The sequence below is a fragment of the Bombus terrestris genome, chromosome 4 (assembly GCF_910591885.1).
Source record: "Bombus terrestris chromosome 4, iyBomTerr1.2, whole genome shotgun sequence".
Lineage (NCBI taxonomy): Eukaryota > Metazoa > Arthropoda > Insecta > Hymenoptera > Apidae > Bombus > Bombus terrestris.
In genome coordinates, this window is record NC_063272.1 from 5,781,809 (window position 1) to 5,805,156 (window position 23,348).

Here is a 23,348-nt window from a genome sequence, read left to right on the forward strand (position 1 = left end):
ATTTGATTTTTTTTTTTTGCTTATTTACGAATTTTATTTCTTGCTACAGTCGTCTATGCAGAATAATTTTCAGAATTTACATTGAATCGCTACTGTTTGATTTGTTCCTTGTTGCTCTCGTTTATACTGAATTGTCTGTAGAATTTAGTTAAATCGTTATTATTCGGTTTATTTCTTTGATATAATTTCACAATTTTATCTTGATAGAGAAATAGGTTTTAAAAAATAAAACGAACCATAAAATCAATTTAAGTTTCTTCTTCATTTAATTATACACATAACATTTATGAAAAATACAGATACTTTGTTCAGTAGGGAAGTTGTACATTAGAAAAACTGATCAATAACCAAAACACGAATGATTCTTTTTCTCTTTCCTGTTCTTTTAGACATAGTATTAAAACGTGCATACATAGTTAGTTTTTACTCTTCTCTTTTTCCGCTAGTAATTTACTTCCAAGGAATGAGAGCAAAGGTGAACGTCTGTGACGTCAATCTTTTGCTTCGTGTTGTAGAAAGCGAGCACGAAAATCAAACTATCTGTATTTGCGTCGCACGAAATATTGGATGTATATTACGTTTTCATGCTATACCATACGTATAAAACAGTGTATCGCATCTTGTTGGATATTTAATTAAATCAGAGACAAGGATTCCACGGAAGCGTAATCATATCATATGTTGTACACTTCCAGTTCTGTTCAGAAACATGCATTTTTTACAACTCGATACTCTTTTCATTCATTATACGTAATCTTATCAACATTTTTCCTAGAAAATGCTTATTAATAAATAAGATGGTAAAAAATTTTATCGAGAAACTTTCAATGATACATTTCGAGTGAAACGTTCAAAGAGAACAAAATTTTCGTATTTGCAGCCTGAAAAATACAGAATTACGAATTAAACGAAAGATTGAGCGTTTTTCACAACTATACGCTTTCTTCGTTCAATAATGATAAATTTTGAATACAACATTTGATAAAAGAAATATTGTCACATTCATAACACAAATTAAACGAATAATAATGACAATACGAAGAAAAACTTTCTCATGCGAGAGAAAGCAGTTTGTTTTGCGTAATGAATTATAACGAAGTAACGAAATTGAGAAATTGACAAAAGGAGAAGTTGATTACTACATTTGATTACTACGAAGCTCGCATATATCCTTTCTTTTTCGCTATAAATTTTATATTTTAATCATTCACAGTTCTAATATTAATAAAACGTATATACGACGAAATATTAAAGAACAAGAAAAAGAAAAGAATACACGAAGCTGAATGATGCCGTTCCTATAGACCAGCGACATTTTTGTCTGGCCGACGATTTATTTTAAGAGCGAAGCTCCGACTCTTTAACTTTCTTTTCCCACTGCTTGAGAGATCGTGTGCACGTACGTGTTTTCGTGTGCAAATTTTTAAACGGAGCCTTGTCACACTCTCAGGGCCCATTAACCGCAAGGAACTGTAAACCGTAGTCGCATTTTCATGTAATAAGTTTCTCTGTGAAACGGAGCCAAGTTAAATCAACCGAGCATGCATGCTTCTCGCATAATCGACGCGCGACAACGCACAGAGATCCGGTGTACTCCGACTTTCCTTTTACTTTCGACGATTTGCTCGGCTCTGACTCGCCAAGAATGCTATTCGTCACTTTTTAAATGGCGTGTACCGAAACAGTTGCGAGTATTTCGTTTCTTCGCTAAACTCGATGAATGGTTTTATACACGATATCTTTTATTTCGCTCGACTTATCGAAGTTATAATTGCTTTTGACTTTTGATGTATCTGTCTCGTTTTATTTATGAAGATTTTTCTGAATTTGAAAGTTAGTTCGAGATAGATGAAGAGATGCAAGGTCGTTTTGTAAATTATACGCGAATGGAATTAGTTTGAAGAGAAGCTGTCTTGTCCTATGATTGATCGAGTAGGGTAATGATTTCGTATAGATATGTATTTATCTGATCGTTGTATAGAAAGTATTTGATGGTATGGTAACGAACGTAATTATTAAAATAGTTAGTCGTTATGAAAATTTGGTCATCAAGTAACAGAATTGCGATAAGAAAATAATTAACAGAATGAAACTATAGTTTATGAAAATTGAATATTTCTGGAAGACAACAGTTTTTAGAGGGATTGATAGAAATATTTAAAAAGAACACGTAAATGGAAATATTTAACAAATTAATGAAAATGTTAAAAACGTATGGAAATATTTGAAACAATAATTAAGACAAATTCGTTCTGTTTAGTTGGTTGTTGAATTTATGTTTCATGAAATCGAACAATTTCTAATTGAGAAGCATTTAAATTGAGAATGGTGTTTCGCTAATTTTGTTGCCAAATTAATGAAATTTGTTTCTGTATGCCGATTTTATAATATCTTTTACTTGGTGAAATTCGATGATTATATAATAATATTGGTACCTCTGATGAGAACTTGATAATTTTTCATAGTGTAGCAATAAACGAAATGTCTTTGGAAATTAGCGAAATTTGATAATTTTATAATTATTTTATAATTTAAAGACCGATTTTTTTAAATCAATAAGTCAAACAATTTTTAGCGAAATTGTTTAAAAAACACCTTCCGACACTTTATCAAAATTAACAGTTTCAACTAATTCATTCGAGTCGTGAAATTTAAAATGAAAATAATTAATGAAAATAGTGTTCTGAATTCTACGTTTTATCGCAAACTAAAAATTTCAATCCCTAATCAAATCACAATATTTCTAAAATTCAATTAAAATCCTATCTACCGTTATTCTTCCCTTACAACAAACTTCAACGCCGCTTTCAATCAAATTTCGTTGAAAATGCGAAACCTACACTTAAAATATACGAAAAAATCTCTGTTAAAATTTGATCACATCAAACTGATCAAACACTTCCTCTGTCGCAGACTATCATCACTTTCAAATTCAATCAATTCCTAGTTGAATCGATTTCGGCTAATACATTTCTTTCATTTTTCGCAGCAAATTTTCGATGGTAGGTACTTTTGTTACCTGACAATCAAACAACGGAAAATTGGAAGTATGTGCCACGAAGCTCTCGATGAATGGAATTGTATGCCGGAATTTTCAACGTGTCAAAGGATAAAAATCGAATCCCAGGGAAATAGCGAGCCCGTTGCAAGAGAATTGGCCTCATCGCTCAATTAAAAGCTCGTATAGACACGTTCACTAATTTAGTCGAGTAGCTGGTAGCCTAAATAACTTAAATATAACATAAATAATAGCATCATTATCATCATCATGTTTATTATTATTATTTGTTATTATCGAGTACAACCCTGCTCGACCAAAAAATCTAATAATTTGGATTCCACCGATCAAACACTTTTATTAAGCTACTCTACCAAACTTTGATGTTCACACGCGGCAAACTACTAAATCACTCGCCATTCGAATAAAATACTCTGCCTGTCCTTTACTCGAACGACGACGTGAATTTTATGAGACCTCCCACATGCAGCGATCCTCCTAGTGAATTTTTATCCGTAATCGTTCACGCAGTACGGATGTGGCGGTGTGCATTTAGTTCGTCCCTTCCGTAAATTTACGTCAACATCCTCCAGACCATGCGAAATCTCTCCATTGACGTCTCCAGAATGAACGAGCTCGCCTTTCGTCAGCGTGAATACCCTCCATGCGCTATTAATTAAGGCCAACCCTCCTTCAACGATTTTTATTCATGTTTCTGAAACTCTCCTTTGGAACGTCGATCCCTCGTGACGAACTTTTTAATGGTGATGAATTTCCAGATTCTTCCTTGAGCTGTTTGATGAATTATTTGATAGATGTGATTATTTGATGAAATATTGGCTAAATGACAAAATGAAGTTGGATGGACTCTTTAGTACCGTGTAAAATTAAATTCTATTAATTGATTTACATAACCGCAAATAGGCAAGAAATGAAATATTACGGCGAGTAGTAAAATCGCTAAAAATTCTTGTGATTAATCTAATTTATAAAATGAAAAATTAATACTAGTCCTCTACGAACGATTTTTACTTTTTATGTTGAGGTTATTAGATGTATAGACAAAGAAACGCGTGGATAAATTGTAAGGTAGAAAATATATTTTAATACAGAAGTATAATTACAAGCAGGAATATAATTTGAGCTGCTCCAGAACCGCACGCTAGCAGTGTTACCCTATAACTGAAAACCCCGAAGTCAACGTCGCCTGTCTACTGTTTATGATCTGCCTTCGTCCCAGTCTTTTGTCTATACGCTGTCGATGGCTTCAGTGCTTGAGAAAACTAAAAATACCAGATGTAGAGTTTTCTTAGAAGTGGTGACCACTTTAACATTTTGTCGGAAAACTTTTTTTCGCAATTCCTTGTATTTATATCTTGATCAATTTTTATGACCAATATTTTTCATGATGAATTTTTAGGAATTTTTCTGGTAGTTTGATCGATTAGTTGATTAGATCTTGCCGATTGGCGAATTAGAGTCACGTGGTTACTGTTATAATATATAAAATGTATTTACATTAATTAATGCGAAAAAGTATAATCAGATAGGAAATTGTAGGAATTTACAATGACGAAGCGACGAAATTTGCAAAATATGAAATTGAATTGGATTAAATTCGAATATTAATAATCGTATTATAAAGTGATGTAGGAGCTGTTTTGAATGCACTTAATTTGCAAAGTGAAATTCGATATAATGTGCTATTAGGATACATAATATTATTTCATCTACTAATACATGCATACATAACTATGTGACCTAGATATGAAAATTGCGTGCCGCAGAAGCTGTTTCGTACAATCTTTATGATACATGATCAACGTAATTTGCAAAGGACGATAATCAGTAAATACCCGGTGAGTCAAGTAATTAAACAAACTGATCAAGAATTTATTTAATACATCTCCAATGTCCTCGAGATAACAAGAATCGCTCGAAGCTTTACTTAAGCGACTAATTACACTTCGATAACAACCAAGAAAGAAAAATAATCTGCCAAATTATCAGCAAAAAAAAAAAGATAATCGTCACTATGTATTTCAAAAATATCGTTATATAAAAAAAACGATAAAATTAAATAATAAAAACGACAAATAAAAAGGAATATACCGAGAAGTATTTAATAAAAAGAAAACTGGTAAAATTCATTAAATCTGTTCTGTTAGTTCCATCAATCTCGCAGCGTTTTCCGTTTCATCGAGGCGATATTTACGAGCTGAACAATTCCGAGGGATTCAACCCAGACGGTGACGTTATGACTCGGCGCCCGACGTCGCGTCGATTCATCAGTGTCGATAAGCTTCTTGAAAAATGCGTCTATCGTTGCTGACGCCTGGTATCGAAGGATGAACCGAACACGCCTGTTACGCAATTAACGCCCGCATCCTGTACAACGAGATCTAGTTACTTGAAATCGTTTCCAGTTTTCTCCATCTATTAACCGGAATGTCGATCTTACCACACTTTAATGTTATGGAAAATATACAATTTTCTCGCTTCATAAAAGTAGAATTTTGAACGAGGAGGAAATATGTACGTGGAAATTTCGTATATGGGTAATATTTATTTTTTCTTAATGCAATATTTAACCGCGCGTTTTTTATAATTTCGATTGAAAGTTTAAAGTTAGTAAAGTTTGAAATTGTGGAAAATGTAGCTTGCAAGATTCTAAAGATGACAATCCAACAAGTGAAAATTTGGATCGCGGCTGGGTTAACAAATATAAAATTATGAAAAATAAAAGGTAAATGATTAGAACCGTAGAAAATATAAAATTGCGGGATTTATGGAGAATATAGGATTTTGGAACTTTTAAAAGGTAGGGTTGTCTGTAACTGAAAATTTTGATTGTGTAGAAATTTCGACGAATAAAACTTTTAATTGGCAATGGTTGTACTTGTTCATTCATACGATATTCCTTGAGTGTTCTAAATGATCTGAATTGAATATGTTAAGTTATAGAAAAAGTATGAAATTTGGAACTCTCCGACAATAAAACTTTCTACACGTAGAAATTTTGTTTGTGTGTGTTAAAAATTTACACAATTGGAAGTTTCAATCGTGAGTGATTTTATTTGTTCCTGAATGTGGTATTGTTCGAGTGCCTTGGATAGATCGAAAGAAAAGTTGCAGAGAAAGTGGAAAGAGAACACGATGAGGTTTTTTGTATTTTTCTAAAGCGTTTTTGTACTTCTCTATTAGCATTGCTTTCTTGCAACACGAGTTTCTCTTGATTATTGAAACATAAAAGAGAACTGAAACATAGAGAGATTCTTTCTAAATCTTAAAAGAGTTAGCTCAATAGGAATAGTAAAGGCGTATATTGAAAAGTCTTTGTCCAAAATTTAATCTTTTAACGAACTTTTTGTCGCGATACATTAAAATTAAAAAAAAAAGAAAAAGATTTGACGATACTATGTCTACTTACAGCAAAAACGCAGAGAACGAAATTTATGTTCAGATTAGAACCTGTTAGTGTACACTAGACTTAGAAATGCCCTTTTTAAGAAAATTCGATCATATTTTATCGATATTCTATTCTTTTAATAATAGCAAATTTACTTACATCAATTATCATTTCCTTCCAAATCAATATAATAAGATAAATAATAAGCAATTGTCATTCTTCTTTTCTCATAAACAATATTCTAATAACAGAAAATTAACTTCATTCTCATTAAACCTACGATCTTTCACAATTCTTCTTTCTCCCACAAACATCCTAAATAAAGTACCATCGTAAAATAACTATTATTCAGGTAATATCGATTACTCAACTACTTTACCCGGCCAATATTGATTTCTTTAATTAAAATGAACACGAGTCTAACACTGTGCCGTTAACCGGCCACACGTTCTACATTTTTTCAACGCGAAAAGCTTCAACAGAAAAATTTCATTTCACCGTTTTCCCACTGTGAGAGAATCAAAAAAAAAAAAAAAAAAAAAAAGAAATAAAGAAGAGAAGAGAAGGCCAACCACTAGATTAACCATCGTTGGACCGAAAACCAATTACTACGCCGCGAACGAGAGGATCGAACGGGAAAAACTGGAGTAACGGACAGTCATCGACCACGCGAAGTCATTTATTAATTGACGTCCACTTATCAACCCTTCGAGATATCGTGCTCAAGACCGACAAACATGTCTTCAGTTCCTGCTTTCTTTCCAATATGCATGGATAAATAGCACGGTATAAATAGTTCATTGTAAGTGGCAATCGCGGTGTGTTATATCGGTATGCTAATTCCATAGCTCGTCAGACTGTTGTACATATTAAATTCTTCAGTTGCCATATAAAATTATGGTTTTTGTAGGTTGCAATGGGAATGCTGTGTATCTTTGAAATAATTGTTTTTATTCCAGTCTTCGTGCGATGAATTTTGGTAAATATAATCTCTGCCTTTCACGGCAACGATCGTGATCGGAATCGTCGTTTAAATACACGATAGGGCTTATTATTATTCCGTCTCTCAAATCGAACAACAGTCGTTCTCCGGTTCGATTCGCATTCGCTTCGATCGAAAAAACTGCCGTGTTATTCGTGTGGCAGACGGTAGAAAACGACCTCCCCTTTAAATATGCATGTTTAAGCGAGTTTAACTCGCTCACGGTAAAAGCTTTGATATTTCCGCTTTGAAATTTTCATTAACCCCCGCAGTTCACTGATCAACAAGTCCAATTAAACGCGGTGTTTGCCGTTTACTTTCGCGTAATCGGTAACCTCGTTCGATTTTATCCTATAGCATCTTCTCCGCAGCTTCTTCACGCTTTCAATCTTACCGCAGTCCTTGAAATTTTCCGCCTCACTCTCATTCTTGTTTTAAGAAGCATCTCTACGGGATCTTTAATGTTTAATTTAGTATTTTTAACTTTTTCGATAATAGACACTTGGAATGTCGGAAGATCGGAACTTGCCGAGAAATTTTGTGTCATTTCTGTGATTCCGAACTCTCGAAACTTTGATAAATAAGTTATGAGAATATCGCAACGTGAATTTATCTATCTAATATTTAATTTAATGAAAATTTTATATAATAAATTTTATATGACTTGGAGTTTATCCAATGGAGTTTGCATTTAGATTCATTTTAATCGGTACGATCTCACCAATATGTTAGAACCGATTGTATTAAGGAAAGATAAAACATACAAATCTAATTTTTTAATTTTCTGATAAAAATTTTAATTTCTGACGAAATAAATACTACTTAAAAAAAAAAAAGAAGGAGGAAACGAACATTCTGAGTTTCAAGACCATTGAAAGTTTTGGGCTCGAGTTCTGTATATATAAAAATCAGAAGTTAATCTACCTCAAAAGAAAAAACCAATTGGATTGGAAACGACCGGAAGAACGTAGCTGGGTTAAAAAAATATACTGGAATCGAGAGAGAATTTCGAACAGGTTTCCGTTTCTTTTAGAGCGGAACGAAATACGGTTCTTCCTCGATCGTTTGAGATGAGTCAGTGGTCGACAAAGAACGCAAGACGTGAGAGTTTCAGCAGTTTTGTTATGAATCAACGATGCTGATGCGGTGAGAAGCATTCAGTATCCGGTAGATATGAAACTGGTGAAATATAAATCATATTATTGCTTACGTAAGAGCGAAATGTGTCACCAACATCATTTTATATCGAGAAAAAAAAAGAGGAAACAATTTATGACTAATCTCGCTTATTACTAATTTAATTATTATTACTAATGTAATTTGAATATGTTATCGTCTGTCGACGCGTTTAGTTAAAGGACAGAGTTTGGTTTTCATTTGGTTTTCATTCATTTAAACGAAGAAAAGAACATTTTTTAGTTAGATATATATATAATTTTTCTGCGATATTACAGTCACACACATAAAAGTTATGCAACATTACGAACACTTTGTTTAGAAAGTTCAAGTGTTGCGAACAGAAACGAAAGATGGACGTCCGTCGTTGAGGACTGAATGTACTAAAATTATTACGCGTCTTAATTGAGACGCAAGTCAATGACATAAATTTAATTAAAAATCTATTCTCATTATACTCCATCGCCTGTGCACGATCGCGATCGATAAAGTAAAAAGGGTGGAAAAAAAAAAAAGAAGTGGCTACTTTCATTTGCATTGGACGCACTTCTTCAGAGCGGGACGTTCAAATTAAATCAACAGCCTGTTATAAACACTTTTAGTAGCGAAGTGCTTTTGACGTCACGATATTAATGAGGAATAATTATAAGCGGATCTTCGTTATGCCAAGCAATTTACATGGATTTATTCATGCACGAATTTTCCACGTTACAGACCAGCAGTTACCGAACTGTAATCGAATTCCGACCAAAGGGTAATTTACAATGGACAATTTGGAAAACATGAAGTTTCCACGTGTGATCAATGGCACATGGACAAAACTGACAGTAAAAAGGACAAGAAAAAGGAAGAATACAGAATAAATGAGAAAAAATACCGAGAAATTGGAGCAACGTAATTTGCATACTGAAGTTTCTGACTTGGTTTAACGTATGCACAATGAGCGTAGAATTTCAAACAACGCTATGTAAATGTTGTTTATTAACCAATTTTTGCTAAACCGTGAGACTGGGTGTATTTTCAAAGACACGTCAGAATACACATCGTCTAAAATCAAGTACAGTAATTCACGAAAGTATGCAAAGAGCACTTGTAGAAATCTTTTACGAATATATTTAAAATATACTTTACAGCAAATAATTAATATTTAATAAAAATATTTTGAAATTTCCTTAACATTGCGGTAAGATACGATCATCATGATTATATTGGTAAAGTTTGAAGCGAGTCTGAAAATGTATATAGAAACTACGTATAAATACTTATACTATGTATAAACGAATAAAAAGGGAGTTAATAATAAAATTACTAAACAATTATCTATCAGCAGTTTATCAAAATTAATGAAATCACCGTTCTACACATATTCCAACCCTCGAAACAAAAGAATCCCCGATTAAACTTCGTGTACTGCATTCAAACACCTACAAATAATTAATCTGTGATATGAAATTCAAAGACGACTTTAAAAAATTACAATAATTAAAATTTAATAACCTGGCTTTGTCAATAATTATCGTAAATTACAATAATTTATAGCTGATCCTTTTACATTTTATATACTTTGTCGTATGAAATTCGATATTAAATCAGTCGAATCAAAATTTACTGGAAGAAGATGAATTTTCCAAGTACTTCGCCAGAACCGTAATAGCCGATTGTTGTTAAATAATTCAATTATTCGACTGCGCACTTTCCACATATCAAATTAATTAATACACAATAATAAACAATTAACAGGGTCAGTTCGCTGTAATGAAACGACGCGTATTATAACGACGAGGAGCATTTCGAAACGAATAAACGTGAAATCATCATCGCACGGCGAAAGAGGGACGGAAAATAAAATACGCTTCGCTGGGAAATACTCACCGGGATGCAGAATTCCGAAAAGCGTGAAAGTAAATCGCATAGGAAGATTAGAGTGAGCTCTCTGCATTTTTCATTCGAGCTCGTTCCGATGCCCGCCGAACACCGTTCGTTTGAAAGCGCGTTATTACTCACAGGTGGACTTCACGGCAATGATTCATTCCTCGTTTAAAGCCGCGAGTCGACGAAGCTCTGCACAATAAGCTCGGATAACGTGCAGAGATAGAAAGAAAGCTGAGAGGAAAAAACAGAGCATCACCGACTACTGATATAGCGAGCCGCTTGCTTTAATCTATCATAATTTTGGAGATATGGTACACGAGATAAATGTTAGAGGATCTTATCAATTTAAATTGCAGTCAAATTTATCGTAGCGTAGCAAGATGTGGAACTTGTTTCCATGGTATTAAAATATCGAATTATTTACAGCGAAATATGTGAAATTAATGGCGGAACTATCGAATCAAAGTAACTAATATCAGATTTTTTATTTTTAATATAGCTAAAAAAACATGCAAGTGTTTTCGATCGTATTAACATTTATTTTCATTCAGACAGATTACATATATATTATTCAGTTTTGTGATAATACTTTAATTTTCATGAACTTTGTATGACACGTTTAAATACATGTTTAAAGGTCGGTAATTCTGATGTTAGGAACATTATCATACAGTATTATTATACAATACATCATGTAAAATCTTGACAGTGCATTTTACAATTTTGTGGAAATTTTTTTAACGCAATTAAAATATCGAATTAAATGTTACTCGTGAAATGTAGAATTTTGGGATTATTCGAAATGTTAAATGTTATAACTCAGTGGAATTATATAAAATATTATCGATTCGTATTAACGAGTATGTATTATGTTAAAATTTTATCGAACTTCTGTTTGACTGTAATATTGCAGAGGGAGAAACAAACAATTTCGTAATGGATGGAAATTTTACAAGTGGTTCGCAACGCACGTAAAAGAAATCCGTGAAATTCATGAACTGAAATTACGATGTAAAGCATATGCAAAGTAATCCAAGATAAACAGAGTTAATAAGACAAAGTTGGTTTCAAGTGATGTATTTTCCGCAGTCGAATGCGTGAGATGAATAAAATTTACCTTTAGACACATTTATAATACATATTATCTATTTAACTCTTTTCAGCTATAAATACTTTCTGTGCTAGTTTTTTGTCTTCTTATCAACTTTATATTCAAAAACAAGAAGATATCCAATATTGGCGCCATATAAGTATGAATATCGTGCATACATCTTTAGTTCAAAGATAAACTGTTTCATTTGAAACATGAAAGGATCGGAATGTATTCAAAATATTGAAACAGTCATTAATATTAACCAGATACTCTCTTAACCAACCTTTTTCAATATTCGGTAAAAAATGTCAAAAATGTCATTCTATATCTGTACAAAATTATAATCAATTCGATAAACCAATGAAAATGTTTCAAAAATTCCACTTGATATCTGAATTATTCTCATTAGTCAAATCGAATTAATATTATTAGGTAAATTATTAGTAATAACAAAGTCTCCTGTATGACATTTCGTAAACCTGTAAAATAAAACCTATAAGGAGATCTATTATTAACGTAAGTGAATAATTTCCCCTCAAAAATTCCTCCAACTATAAATAATATAACCATGCAAAAATTTTAACGAATGCGTGGCTTATAATTATCACGTTATACACGTAATTCCTACTAAATCATTAATCTATCTACTTATCTACTTATCTAATAAATCAATTTTCACAATTTTAACAATTCAACAAACGTCCTGCAAGGAACCAAGATAAAGTTTCAATCGAATACGAGATAGCGAACGAAAGCAGATGGAAAAATAAGTGAGAGGACAATGATGAAGAAAAACATAATGGACAGCGCGTAGCGAAAGAGGAAAAAATAAAAGGTTATAGGTCGGACGTCCAATTTGTAGCAGGTCACAGAGAGACGCTTGGGGCCGTGCATGGTACTACGATATTGCCATTGACTGTTATGGTATGACCTGCCAATATTTTTCTTTTACTTTGAGGCGCGGAAAATTGTTTAACCGATGTCCGAGCTGTCTCACCATGGCTACATTTCAAATACGACAGATTACATAAATCTGACGCGAATACGAAGATCTAGAAACATTTTAGACGTCACGGATTAATCACCACAACTTCTTTCCTATTTTCTTACCTTCCAATATTTGGTTGACGCACACGAAGTGTTATTGTTTTTAAGAAATGCAAATTATCGATAGATCGTGAGTTTTATGCACTTTTAGGAAATTTAAAAGCGCAAGAACGTATAGAATGTGCATAATATATAAAAAGATTGCTGTAATACATACGAGTATTGATTAATTACGCTGTTAATTCATAATATCGTAACATTTTGCATGAAAATAAATCGTTTATTACAATATCAAATGATTAGTTCAAACTTTGAATAAACACTTTGAGCGGTGTATATTAAGTGTAAACTAAAAACCCTCCTTTTGCTATTTAAATACAAAAGCTTAGCAATAAGTTTGCTGAAATTACAATTCATTCTCTGAAGTTGCTTGGTAGTTTTCAGTTATATAAGACCCGGGAGTCTTCAATTGCACAATTTATTCTCGTGTCCGTTAAACTTTACATATTTCTGCATTTTTTAATTCACCGTCAGTAATTACCGCTAACGAAGATGAAACTAAAAGAATAGCTTGGAGAATTTCACAATTCAAACTCTAATTCCAATACTGAAATGTCTCTTGAAGAGTAATAAGTTTTAAAGTATAAAAATGTAATGTAATATGATTCTCCACGGGGAAAAAGATACCGCTCTTAATAGTTACAGAAGGATCACGACTTTTGATATTAAATCTTTGTAGGAACTCGTTAAGTCGGTACAAGAACTCTGTTGCGAGTATAAGGAAGTTTGATATAATTCTTCGAGGTGCGGAATAATTACACGGTAACTTTGTAAGACCGAACCATTCCAGTTTTAGTTCTATTTAATGGTTTGACGCGTAATGACTTATTGCAGATCGTATTTCCAAGTAAAGGTGTTTATTTTTTTAAATTTCGAGATCAACCAGAAAAGAAACTAGTATTAATTAAAAGCGGCAGAAGGCAAACAAAAGTAACAATAAATAAAATTTGATCGAATTTTACTTACTATTTTTATTATTATTTATTCTCTCTATATGTAAATTGACATGTTTATGAACGACAAAATATTTACTATAAAAAAGATCATAAACAAAATTTATAAACAAAGTTCTACCTATTTAATAACATAATTCAATGTCTGCAGCGATAGAAGCTTGAGTCTAATTTTCGTGGAAAAGGGCTGAACCTATCGACACAGATGCGTGGAAACAAGAGAACAAAAGTTGGGGAATTAACGAGATCAGCGCAAAACAAACAGGGCATCTCACGCCGTGACTAATTGCCGTGCGAAAATGAATTATCGGACAATTCGCGAAGCTGTCCGAAGTTATACACGTTGATATTTGCTTGTTATCGATTAGTTCCTTCTACCAGTATCCTTCTACCAGTATAGTTCCTTCTCCCGTATACGCACGGTGGTTCACGAAAGTATTTCAACAATTTCCATAGGAAATTTTATATTATATATATATTTTGCGTGTTTTACACGTTACTGCTATTATGAATATATTGGTGCAACTTGAAATCTACCTGAGAATGTTCAAATATCATGTAATTTTCTTATTCGTAAAAGATTGTCTGCAAGGATTCGAATATTTTCGTGAGCTTGTGTACGTATACGGTAATCGTCATCACGAATTATATGACTCGTCAGACAAGACGACTCTAATATGGAGACTGAATTGGATTTCCGCGTAATCCGTCACCGTAGAAGCTAAATCTAAGACACAGAGCCGTAAATCCACTGTAATATTCGTCATCCCTTTATATCAACCCCTATTCTGCACAGAGTTTAAAGATCTGCGCCAATCAACGCGTTACAAATTTATTGCCAGATATTAACGACCGTGTAAACATAGTGCAATTCTTTTCATCGATGCGACTATTTGTCGATTAATATTGATTCCTTAATGAATCACGAAATTTATCGTTTTCTACGCTACCTTTAAGGCGAGGTTTGAGTGTATTGCGAAGTACATAATATCTCGAGTTAATTAAAATTAATTGATCTGTTGTAAAGGCTAAATTACACATCTCGTAATCTACAACTAAGCCATTCTTTTAGTTCTAATAATTTTTGGAATGTTGCATACAATGTAATGTATGTTTCTGAATCCCATCCATGAGAATTGTTTTCATCCTTTCAACGTGGATTTCGATACGTAAAAACAAAAAGTATGTATCGATTAATTTTTTCTTCAGAAATATATTATACGTTAATTCCATCAAAATCAGCGATTTATTATACCAGGGGATTTACATTGTTATATTGGTATTATTTTATAGGAGGATGGTGTCTTATTTGGTATGAATTTCACCAGCAATGTACTAGAATTACATATACAATTACAGTACAATATAAATATAAATGCAGTATGTTTTTATTGGTTTTTTAGCTTTATGCGAGTGGTTGAATCAATATCAACTTCTAACAACTTTTCCATTTGGAACGGAGAAGTTCTGAGTGTTTATGATTTTTCAAAGCTCTACATGTTCTGGCGCTGTTTTGTTACGAAATAAAAATGTTTGCAACTTTTTGTACTAAATTTGTTTTACATGGCAGAATATTCAACGTATCGAAGTTAATGAATCACTATGCCAATGTCGAAGTAAATACGACGCTGTGTAGATATATTTTTTATTCACTGCGTATATGACGTTAGCGTTTTATGTAAACATCGTCCGTGTTAAAAGGTTTTTGCAAATTTGATGGAACAGTAACACAACGAAAGAGATTAAAAATTATTATAAAGTCTTTTACGTTGACAGAGATAATCTAATTTATATATAAATTAGAGATTTCGCCTCTTAATTCCAGATAATCATCATTTTTTACTTTGTTAATTAAATATGAATTATATCGATGATATTTAAGGAAAGATAAGTTTTTAATCACGTAACGTTTCCATTAGTGCCTTAATCTCTGTATCGACATAATTTGTTCCTCGAGATTGCAAAAAAGAAACATGATATCAAAAAAAATCTGATTGCCAGGTAACGTTAACGTTGCAAAGATTGCTTGTAAAAAGGCCTAGAGAAAACGATCACAGTTCCTAGCAGTACATGTTTCCAATACATTTCGTCTACGTTTACTACATACCGCTAGGAAATATATTTTACAATGATACATTTGCTTTAACGTTAATATACAGTGTCACGGAATAATTGTCAAAAATTTTGGGAGATTTTTTTAAAACATTATTATAGGCAAAAATGGTCATATGTATATAATTATATTTTTCAGTATTATTACAGTTATAACGCTATTATTATTGCCATAGTAGAATTATAAGTTTAGTACAAGATGGTTTCCCAGAAATTTTTCAAAATTTTCTTGGAAAATATTTCGTGCAACGAACTTTATATCCAGATATTATATACCAGTTCCTGCACTTATCTCGCTTTTTTTTACAAAAAAGTAAGTACTTGTACCACTTTCTCATTAAACACTTCATACACTTGATAACAACCTGTGTATTTAAGTAACAAGTGAAGGAATAACAAACAACATAAATTAAGTTAAGAACATTTATGTTTGTTAATGTGCAAAAAGAAAAGTAAGAATATTCCACAAAACCACTATAATTCTAAGTATGATAACGCAATTAATTTCAACCAAGGAATAATCACATCTACGATACGCCGCATAATGAAACGTTGTCAACCGGGGAGCCGAGATAATGCTGGAAAAAAAAAAAACAGTTGAAACAGACGAGAACAGGAAGTTGTTATACCATACACGGAGATGGGTGTCCACGGTACAGTGACAACGCGTTGCATAATCCAAATTGCATTTTGCATTGGCGCGTACCTTCGTGTCTTTCATTTTTAATCCGCAACTGGTCATCATTGGTATCCACAACAATCTGGTTTGGTTACTTGATACCAGTCGGATAGATTAACAAATTTTATAAAATGATAGAGATGTATTTTTGTAAATTTCAGTAATTTACTTATTTAATTAAAAATGTTATACTTTAATCGTTGGTGGTCCTATTAATTTTATTTTGTATTCTAATTTTAAATGATTAAAGCCATTAATTATTTGAAGCTTGAGCGACATTTTGTATTAACTGCTTTATATTTCATAATTTACATCGAAATGTTATTCAGAATTTCGATCTATTTTCATACCCTTCATATTTAAATAATAACATATTTAATTTTTAATATATGTATTTTCATTATATAAAGTTATAACGCAAAAAGAACGTTGTTTGGGTGTAAAACCAAATTAGAAAGAATGAAATGGAATTAATGGTTTTTGCTAGGTAAAATATAAATACAAAATAAAATTAAATATTCTGATGGAAGAAGAGTATAGTTACTATCTAAGAAATATATAACATTCAATCGCAAATAATCCAACTCAAACTATGTTGTGGAGACCTATAAATGTAATAAATTGTTCGGAATTTTGAATGGCCGTTCGTTTATAGCTCGGGCAGGCCCATTCCTTTCTTCGGGAAATTCTGAATTACCTGTCCTCCCTGAGCTGTAATGACTCAAAGGTCAGAAAAAAACTCAGGTCGGGTAGGCACGATGGACGGACGAGACCTAACAGCTGGCAGAGAGAATCAGCAATATAGGAGGTCAGTTCATCAACAGACATGGTACCGTGCGGGTGAAATAATTGTCATCAGCAGAACATCGTACTGTGCGGGTGAAATACTTCACTCCCCACAAGATCTTACCACCGTGTTTATAACATCAAACTTTACTTTTATACAATAAGTGCAAATAAAGTGCTAAATCACACTAACGCTCGATTTATTAAACTTCCTGCACCTTGAGCGTTAAATCATTCGAGGTACGCGATATCGACCGATCGGTTTGACCTGACCGGTTGCTCTTTAGTCGATAATTCGCAACATAAATATAACTGTAAATTCATATTTTTATGAACGCAAATAAAAAGAATAAACCGTAAATAGGTCAATAAATATTATAGTGAATGATCTGCTTTGAATATTTTATACATTTATATACATCGTACAGATTTTATACATCTTTAAATTTCCCACAAGTTCTCTCAAACATCCATAGTGTAACATAACGATGACTTCGGAACGTTAAAAATTCCCTCTTCAACACTAAAAAGGGAAGAAACGCATGGGTCAGAAAAATCGTTCGAATATTTCCATCGATCTGATTCGAGATGTCTTATCGTCGCTAGTTCGTCACTCGATAACGAGTTTCCGTGAGTTTTCGACTGCATCGCGATGACTCATAGCCAAAGTATTAGCACTTTCAACGATATCGTGGATTTAAAGTTTTTAGGACACATTAAATAAAAGAACCTGAAATCGTGTATTAATAAAAATGGAGTATGGTTTATTATTTAGATGCAATTATGAAGACTTAGGAGAAGCGTCAAATGTTTAATAGAAGAGTTTAGAAGTGTCTGTTGGATATAATGGATTTATTATCGGTTCAACATTGTTTCGGAGAAAGCTAAGGTGAATGTTAGATAAGGCGGGATTAAAAGCACGATAAGCAGGAGCTGCGGAATATATACGGATTATTTGAAAATTTTAATACGTTATTGGAGAAGTGAGTTTCATTTGTGATATTGAGAATATTATGGCTCATATCGTCCTTTCCCGCTCGAAATGTTGCATAATGAATAATACTATATGGAATTTATGAGATACAGTAAATGGAACGTTTTATAAAAATAATGACATAAAATATTACATAACTACTGATCTATCGACATTTATTTACTTTATTTATTTCGAATAACAATAGAAAAAGAAAATTTCTCTAAAATTTATTAATAAATATATGATACAATTCTTTAAGAAATATAATCTATAGAGAAAAGAAAATAAATTCTAGTTTGTATAAACAAAAAATTAATAAACTCTCTGTAGATCATGGAATTTGTTTAGAAAAATAAAAAATTTTTAAATCGATTATTAAATATCTGAACGCGATGCATAAATTTCGAAATCTGCAAGATCCGAATCGTCGGTAAAACAGACGTTCGTATCGTAGATGGCAGCACGAACCACTCGATTTCACTCGCTGCGCTGCTTAAAATATGTAATTAGATAGGGGAAAGGAAATTTCTAAACGGAGTTATCGAGCTGACGCAGATAAGTTTAGGTAAATTTTAAATGTCAAAATGAACTGCAAACTACCTCTATAATTTTGGAACATTGTCGAGCCAGATTGATGAAAACAAATTTTGGCAGATCATCGGATAGATCGTTCTTCGTTCACTTTATTAATAAATCTATAATTAAGCCAACAATTGTATTTAAAATTTCTCAATGAACGACTTTTACGTAGCTATTTCGAGAATTTTGATTTTTCAGTGCTACGTTTGTTCACAGATTAAACTAAAAAAGCTGGTACAACTTTTGCTTCGAAATGAACCATACTACTTTAAATAATTAATTAAAATAATAAACTCTGGCAGTTATTTAAACATACTCTCTTATTTCTTTGTATCATTATTATATAATAATTCTATATATTATATTGGATGAAGCAACAGAGGCATTATTCCAACTTTATAATTCACGATTCCCATTAGGTGACATACTTCCTTTCAATCTTCATTCAATTCCATTACGAGTTTCTAAAAACCTTCCTGTTCTGAAACTCAATTTCGAAATACCATGATTTTGCGTATTGTATTATATTGAATATGTTAACAGAAGTATAATATAAAATAAGAGAAAAAATGTAAAGCCAAAAGTTCGTCCTACGTCGATAGTGAAAGACCGTGTATAATAAATAATAACAAATAAATAATACTAACAGAGATATTATCTCATGCCATATTCCTATTTAATTTACATTCAGTTTCACTGCGAGTTTCCAAAAACATCGCCGTTTGAAACTTTCATCAAACTCCATTTCCAAACGCTACGGTTTCCATTAAAAATGTCAGCCTTTTATTGAACTCTACCTTCGTTCCAAATACAAATTTTCAAAAATCCTTAAACTTTTATTAAATACCACCACCGAATGTTACAATACTCACTAAAAATCCAACGATTTTATAAACCCACGATGAACCGAATCACATTCGTAAACCCTTCGACTGTCGATATTTCATATTTCTCAAACAATTTCCCTCTGAAAAGTATCCTTCTCCTCCAAACACTGAACCAATCACGCAACCTTCTACTAAATAGAGCGGATCGTCCCACGTATTTTTTTAATCTATACCAACTGAACTAAAATCTACACTCTTTTATTGTTTTTTAATCTAAACTAATTAAACTGAAACCTTCGCTATTTCATCAAACCACGTTGAACAGTATCAAAAATTCCTCAAACGATCTCCCTTCGAAAAGGGAAATCCTTTTTTAAACATTGAGCCGATCATGCAACCATTCTGCCAAACAAAATGAACGCTAGATCGTTCCGCATTTTTAAATCTAAACTAACTGTATTCAAATCTCGGCTCTTTTATCGAGTCACGATAAATCCACTCAAAACTTTCGAAAATCCCTCGATTCGCGATATCCCATATTTTTCAAACAATATCCCGTTCGAAAAGTACCTCCCTTCTTTCCCAAACGTCGAATCGTGCGATTGAGGAAATGGAACCCGGACAGAAATTTTTTCCATCTACCAAATATCATAACGAATATACTACATCTTGGATATTTCAGACAAATTTGGGTATTACGCGCATTCTATGCATCGTTGGATCATCAAATTTCTCATGAACGCATAAAAATCCTCGATCTAACAATCGGAAATTTCAAAAGACCCTTTGACTCTCGATATCCTATATTTCTCCAACAATTTCCCTTCGAAAAGTACCCGTCTTTCCTCAACATCGAGTCGATCAAGCAACCCCCCCCCTCCTAAATAAAATGATCCCCGAATCGTTCGGCGTTTTTTAATCCTGCAAATAATCGTCCGCGTAATGGCGATCATCGGAGCGGATGGAGAAAGGAGCGCAGCGACGCGGACCTCGAAAACTCAACACGGGCATAACACACGCCAGGAGAGGAACTATTGATTAACTGTCTGGCACGTTGCGTCTCGAGTCTGGACAGCATTGTCTTTCATTATGCGATATCGCCACTGCATCCGGAATGGTTCGCGAGCATATCGTAGCAAAGCAGCTAGCCGAAGCGTCCATCGTAGCGAAGGGACGCTCTTCCTCGCGCTTACGTGCACACGTTTCGCGAATGTGGAACAAACCGGTCGGAAAAAGAGAAATTCGCGTCGTTCGTCTGCGTCAATTCCTTGCTTTTCTCCCTTGTCTTCTATAATAGACCGTTATTTCCCCTGGTTTTCAGTCGACAACCAACGAGAAGTGAAAAAAAAAGAAACACCGCGAGACCTGGAAATACATGCTACGTGTTATGGAAACGACAGAATGAATTAGTTTATCGATTTTGGTTCCGGAGAATGAAAATAGATACTGTTTGGAATCGTCGTTCACGGTATCGCAGCCTTGCTTCCAAAGTAATATAATTTGGACTATGTTTTCTCTTTCTCTTTTAAAATTTTTGTACTCGAGGTTTCACTGTTTCTTTTTGTTTCTTTTTTTTTTTTTTTGTTGTTGAATTATTAGTACGGAGAAGTTTCTTAGAGGTTTTTATGGTTACGAAGATGATAATAGCTTCGTTGAACGATTAAAACGAAACTTGATTCTGATTTATATATTGCAAACGCATTTCAGAAGTGTCCCAATACAAAATAATTTATGCCAGGAAAAAGTCAAGAACTAAAAATGGAAAATTATAAAAATATTTGACTGCTAGTTTCTGCAGTTTATTCTTTTTGTCCAATTATATCTTTCAGCATGAATAATTTTTTTTTTCAAGCTTCCAAATAATTCTAAAAAATATTTGATATTCTTTTTTTCCAGGAACTTGTTTCAGTTATGTCACTTTTGAAATGCATGTGCAATAATATTATTCTTCTTGTTGATAGATGAATCGTTTAGAAGTAGTACGAAACCATTTATTAAATTAAATAGCAAAGATGTGATAAACATTATGTTTTCGGAATTTCTGTAGAGTTTACTATTATCTGTGTCATTTCCCAAAATAATAACACGAATAGCATGTATGAAACGCGTAGGTGGAGTTTAAAAATGGACTCTAGATTCCATTTTAAGGAAGAAAATGTAAACGTTAATTATAAAGATTACAAGTGTACTTTGCCTCTGATTAATTCTTGTAATGGAGCGTAATGTTCCCTTAGTAGATTAATGCAAATGATACTTCAACAACAACTCTTTTAAAACGAACTTTTATGACTTCTTTTTCAAGAGTTTTTTAAAGTTGACTTTGCAAAAACACGAAATCTGAAAATTACGAGCTCCAACTGCTTTCAACGTGAATTAAATGAAGCGCAGATCTCTGTCCGAATTAATGATCTATCTTCTTGAAATATGAGTTTTGATGTTTCAATTTCTACCATTCACGCACATTCTGTTTCGATATTATATCAGATCTCTCTTATTTAATTAATGATACTAATATCTAATTTCTGTAAAAAAAATTATACTCCAATTTTTGTATTAATTGAAACCTTCCATAATATAAATTCACACAAGCATATTAAACTTCATGAAAAAGTCAGAGATATTTCAAATCTTGCAAAAGGTATATGCATATATTTTATAGCTACGAAAGCGATCCTACAGGATAATAACGATACGATTATAACAAACAAAATTTCTCCATATCTCAAACCCTTAAATTTATACTTACGAGCATAAATTTTAAATATCATTTTTATAGATATCTCCTTTATTTAATTAACAATACCGATATATAATTGCTAAAAAAAATTACTCCAATTCCTTTATATATCTTTATAAAAACCCCCCATAAAACAAAAATCATAGCGCGTAAGTAACTCATTCAACGCGAACCGAATCATCGAGATTTAAAAGCTTCCGAAAAATAAAATCCATAAAATGTTATAAAATAGTAAAAACACGATTATAAAAAATAAATACGAAAACAAAAATCCTCCGATAGTTTAGCAAAAGATATGAAATATAACAAACAGTAACGTCAGAGAAAGGGATTAAACTACCCTTTGATTGCACGTAGTGGCTCGGTTATTCTTTTTAAATTTACGTGCAAGAAGTTGCAACGGAAGTTACGGTTCGAACCGTGGCAAACGTAAAACCCTGGCAAACTTCCACGGTGAAACGAAGTTTCCGTGACGCGACGAAAGTTTTCGTGGCGCGAATTTTTCGCCAGTATAGCGCGCAAATTACGACACGATCGTAAAGAAAACTGCGGATGTTTCACGAAATAAAACTGTGTTCCTACTTACGACGATCATCTCGGAGGGCTCGAGAACGAAGCATTCGTTGGGTCTCCTGGCGCTGCCACCCGTCCGCTTACCAAAGCTGCAACACAAAACAATAGTAACGTGGTTAAAATCTCTCCTTGATGACAGAGGATTATTCTCGAGTACTACTTGCCGTTGAAGTTTAGGTTTTATGAAATTTTATCGTGGTAGCTTAAATATTTCTCCTCGTGATATCGAGTAGTGTTGAAAATTAAATAATCTTATTTTTTCCCCGAAGATTATGTAATTTTAGATATGGTGGCGTAATTTCTTCAGCGCTTTTGTTTTACAGTTGTCGTACACTGAATATTCGTATCGATAAGGTAAATATCAAATATTTTCAAATGTAAAAAATTGTAAAAAATCGTGGGTTGTAAAATACGAAATGACTGACTTTCAATGATTCATGTTTCATCGAATTCTAAAAAAAATTCATTTTTACGAGTATGCAACAGGAA

General features: G+C 32.8%; 1 protein-coding gene across 9 annotated transcripts in view; it reads right to left on the minus strand.

Moving 5' to 3' along the window:
* The window catches only part of LOC100648358 (rap guanine nucleotide exchange factor 2), a 250,571-nt gene that overhangs the window by 45,728 nt on the left and 181,495 nt on the right, over positions 1–23,348 (minus strand). For all 9 annotated transcript variants that reach the window (XM_048404837.1, XM_048404838.1, XM_048404842.1 and 6 more), the window contains one exon: positions 22,873–22,948. In XM_048404837.1, the coding sequence (XP_048260794.1) occupies positions 22,873–22,948 (76 nt within the window). The remainder of the gene's footprint in view (positions 1–22,872; positions 22,949–23,348) is intronic.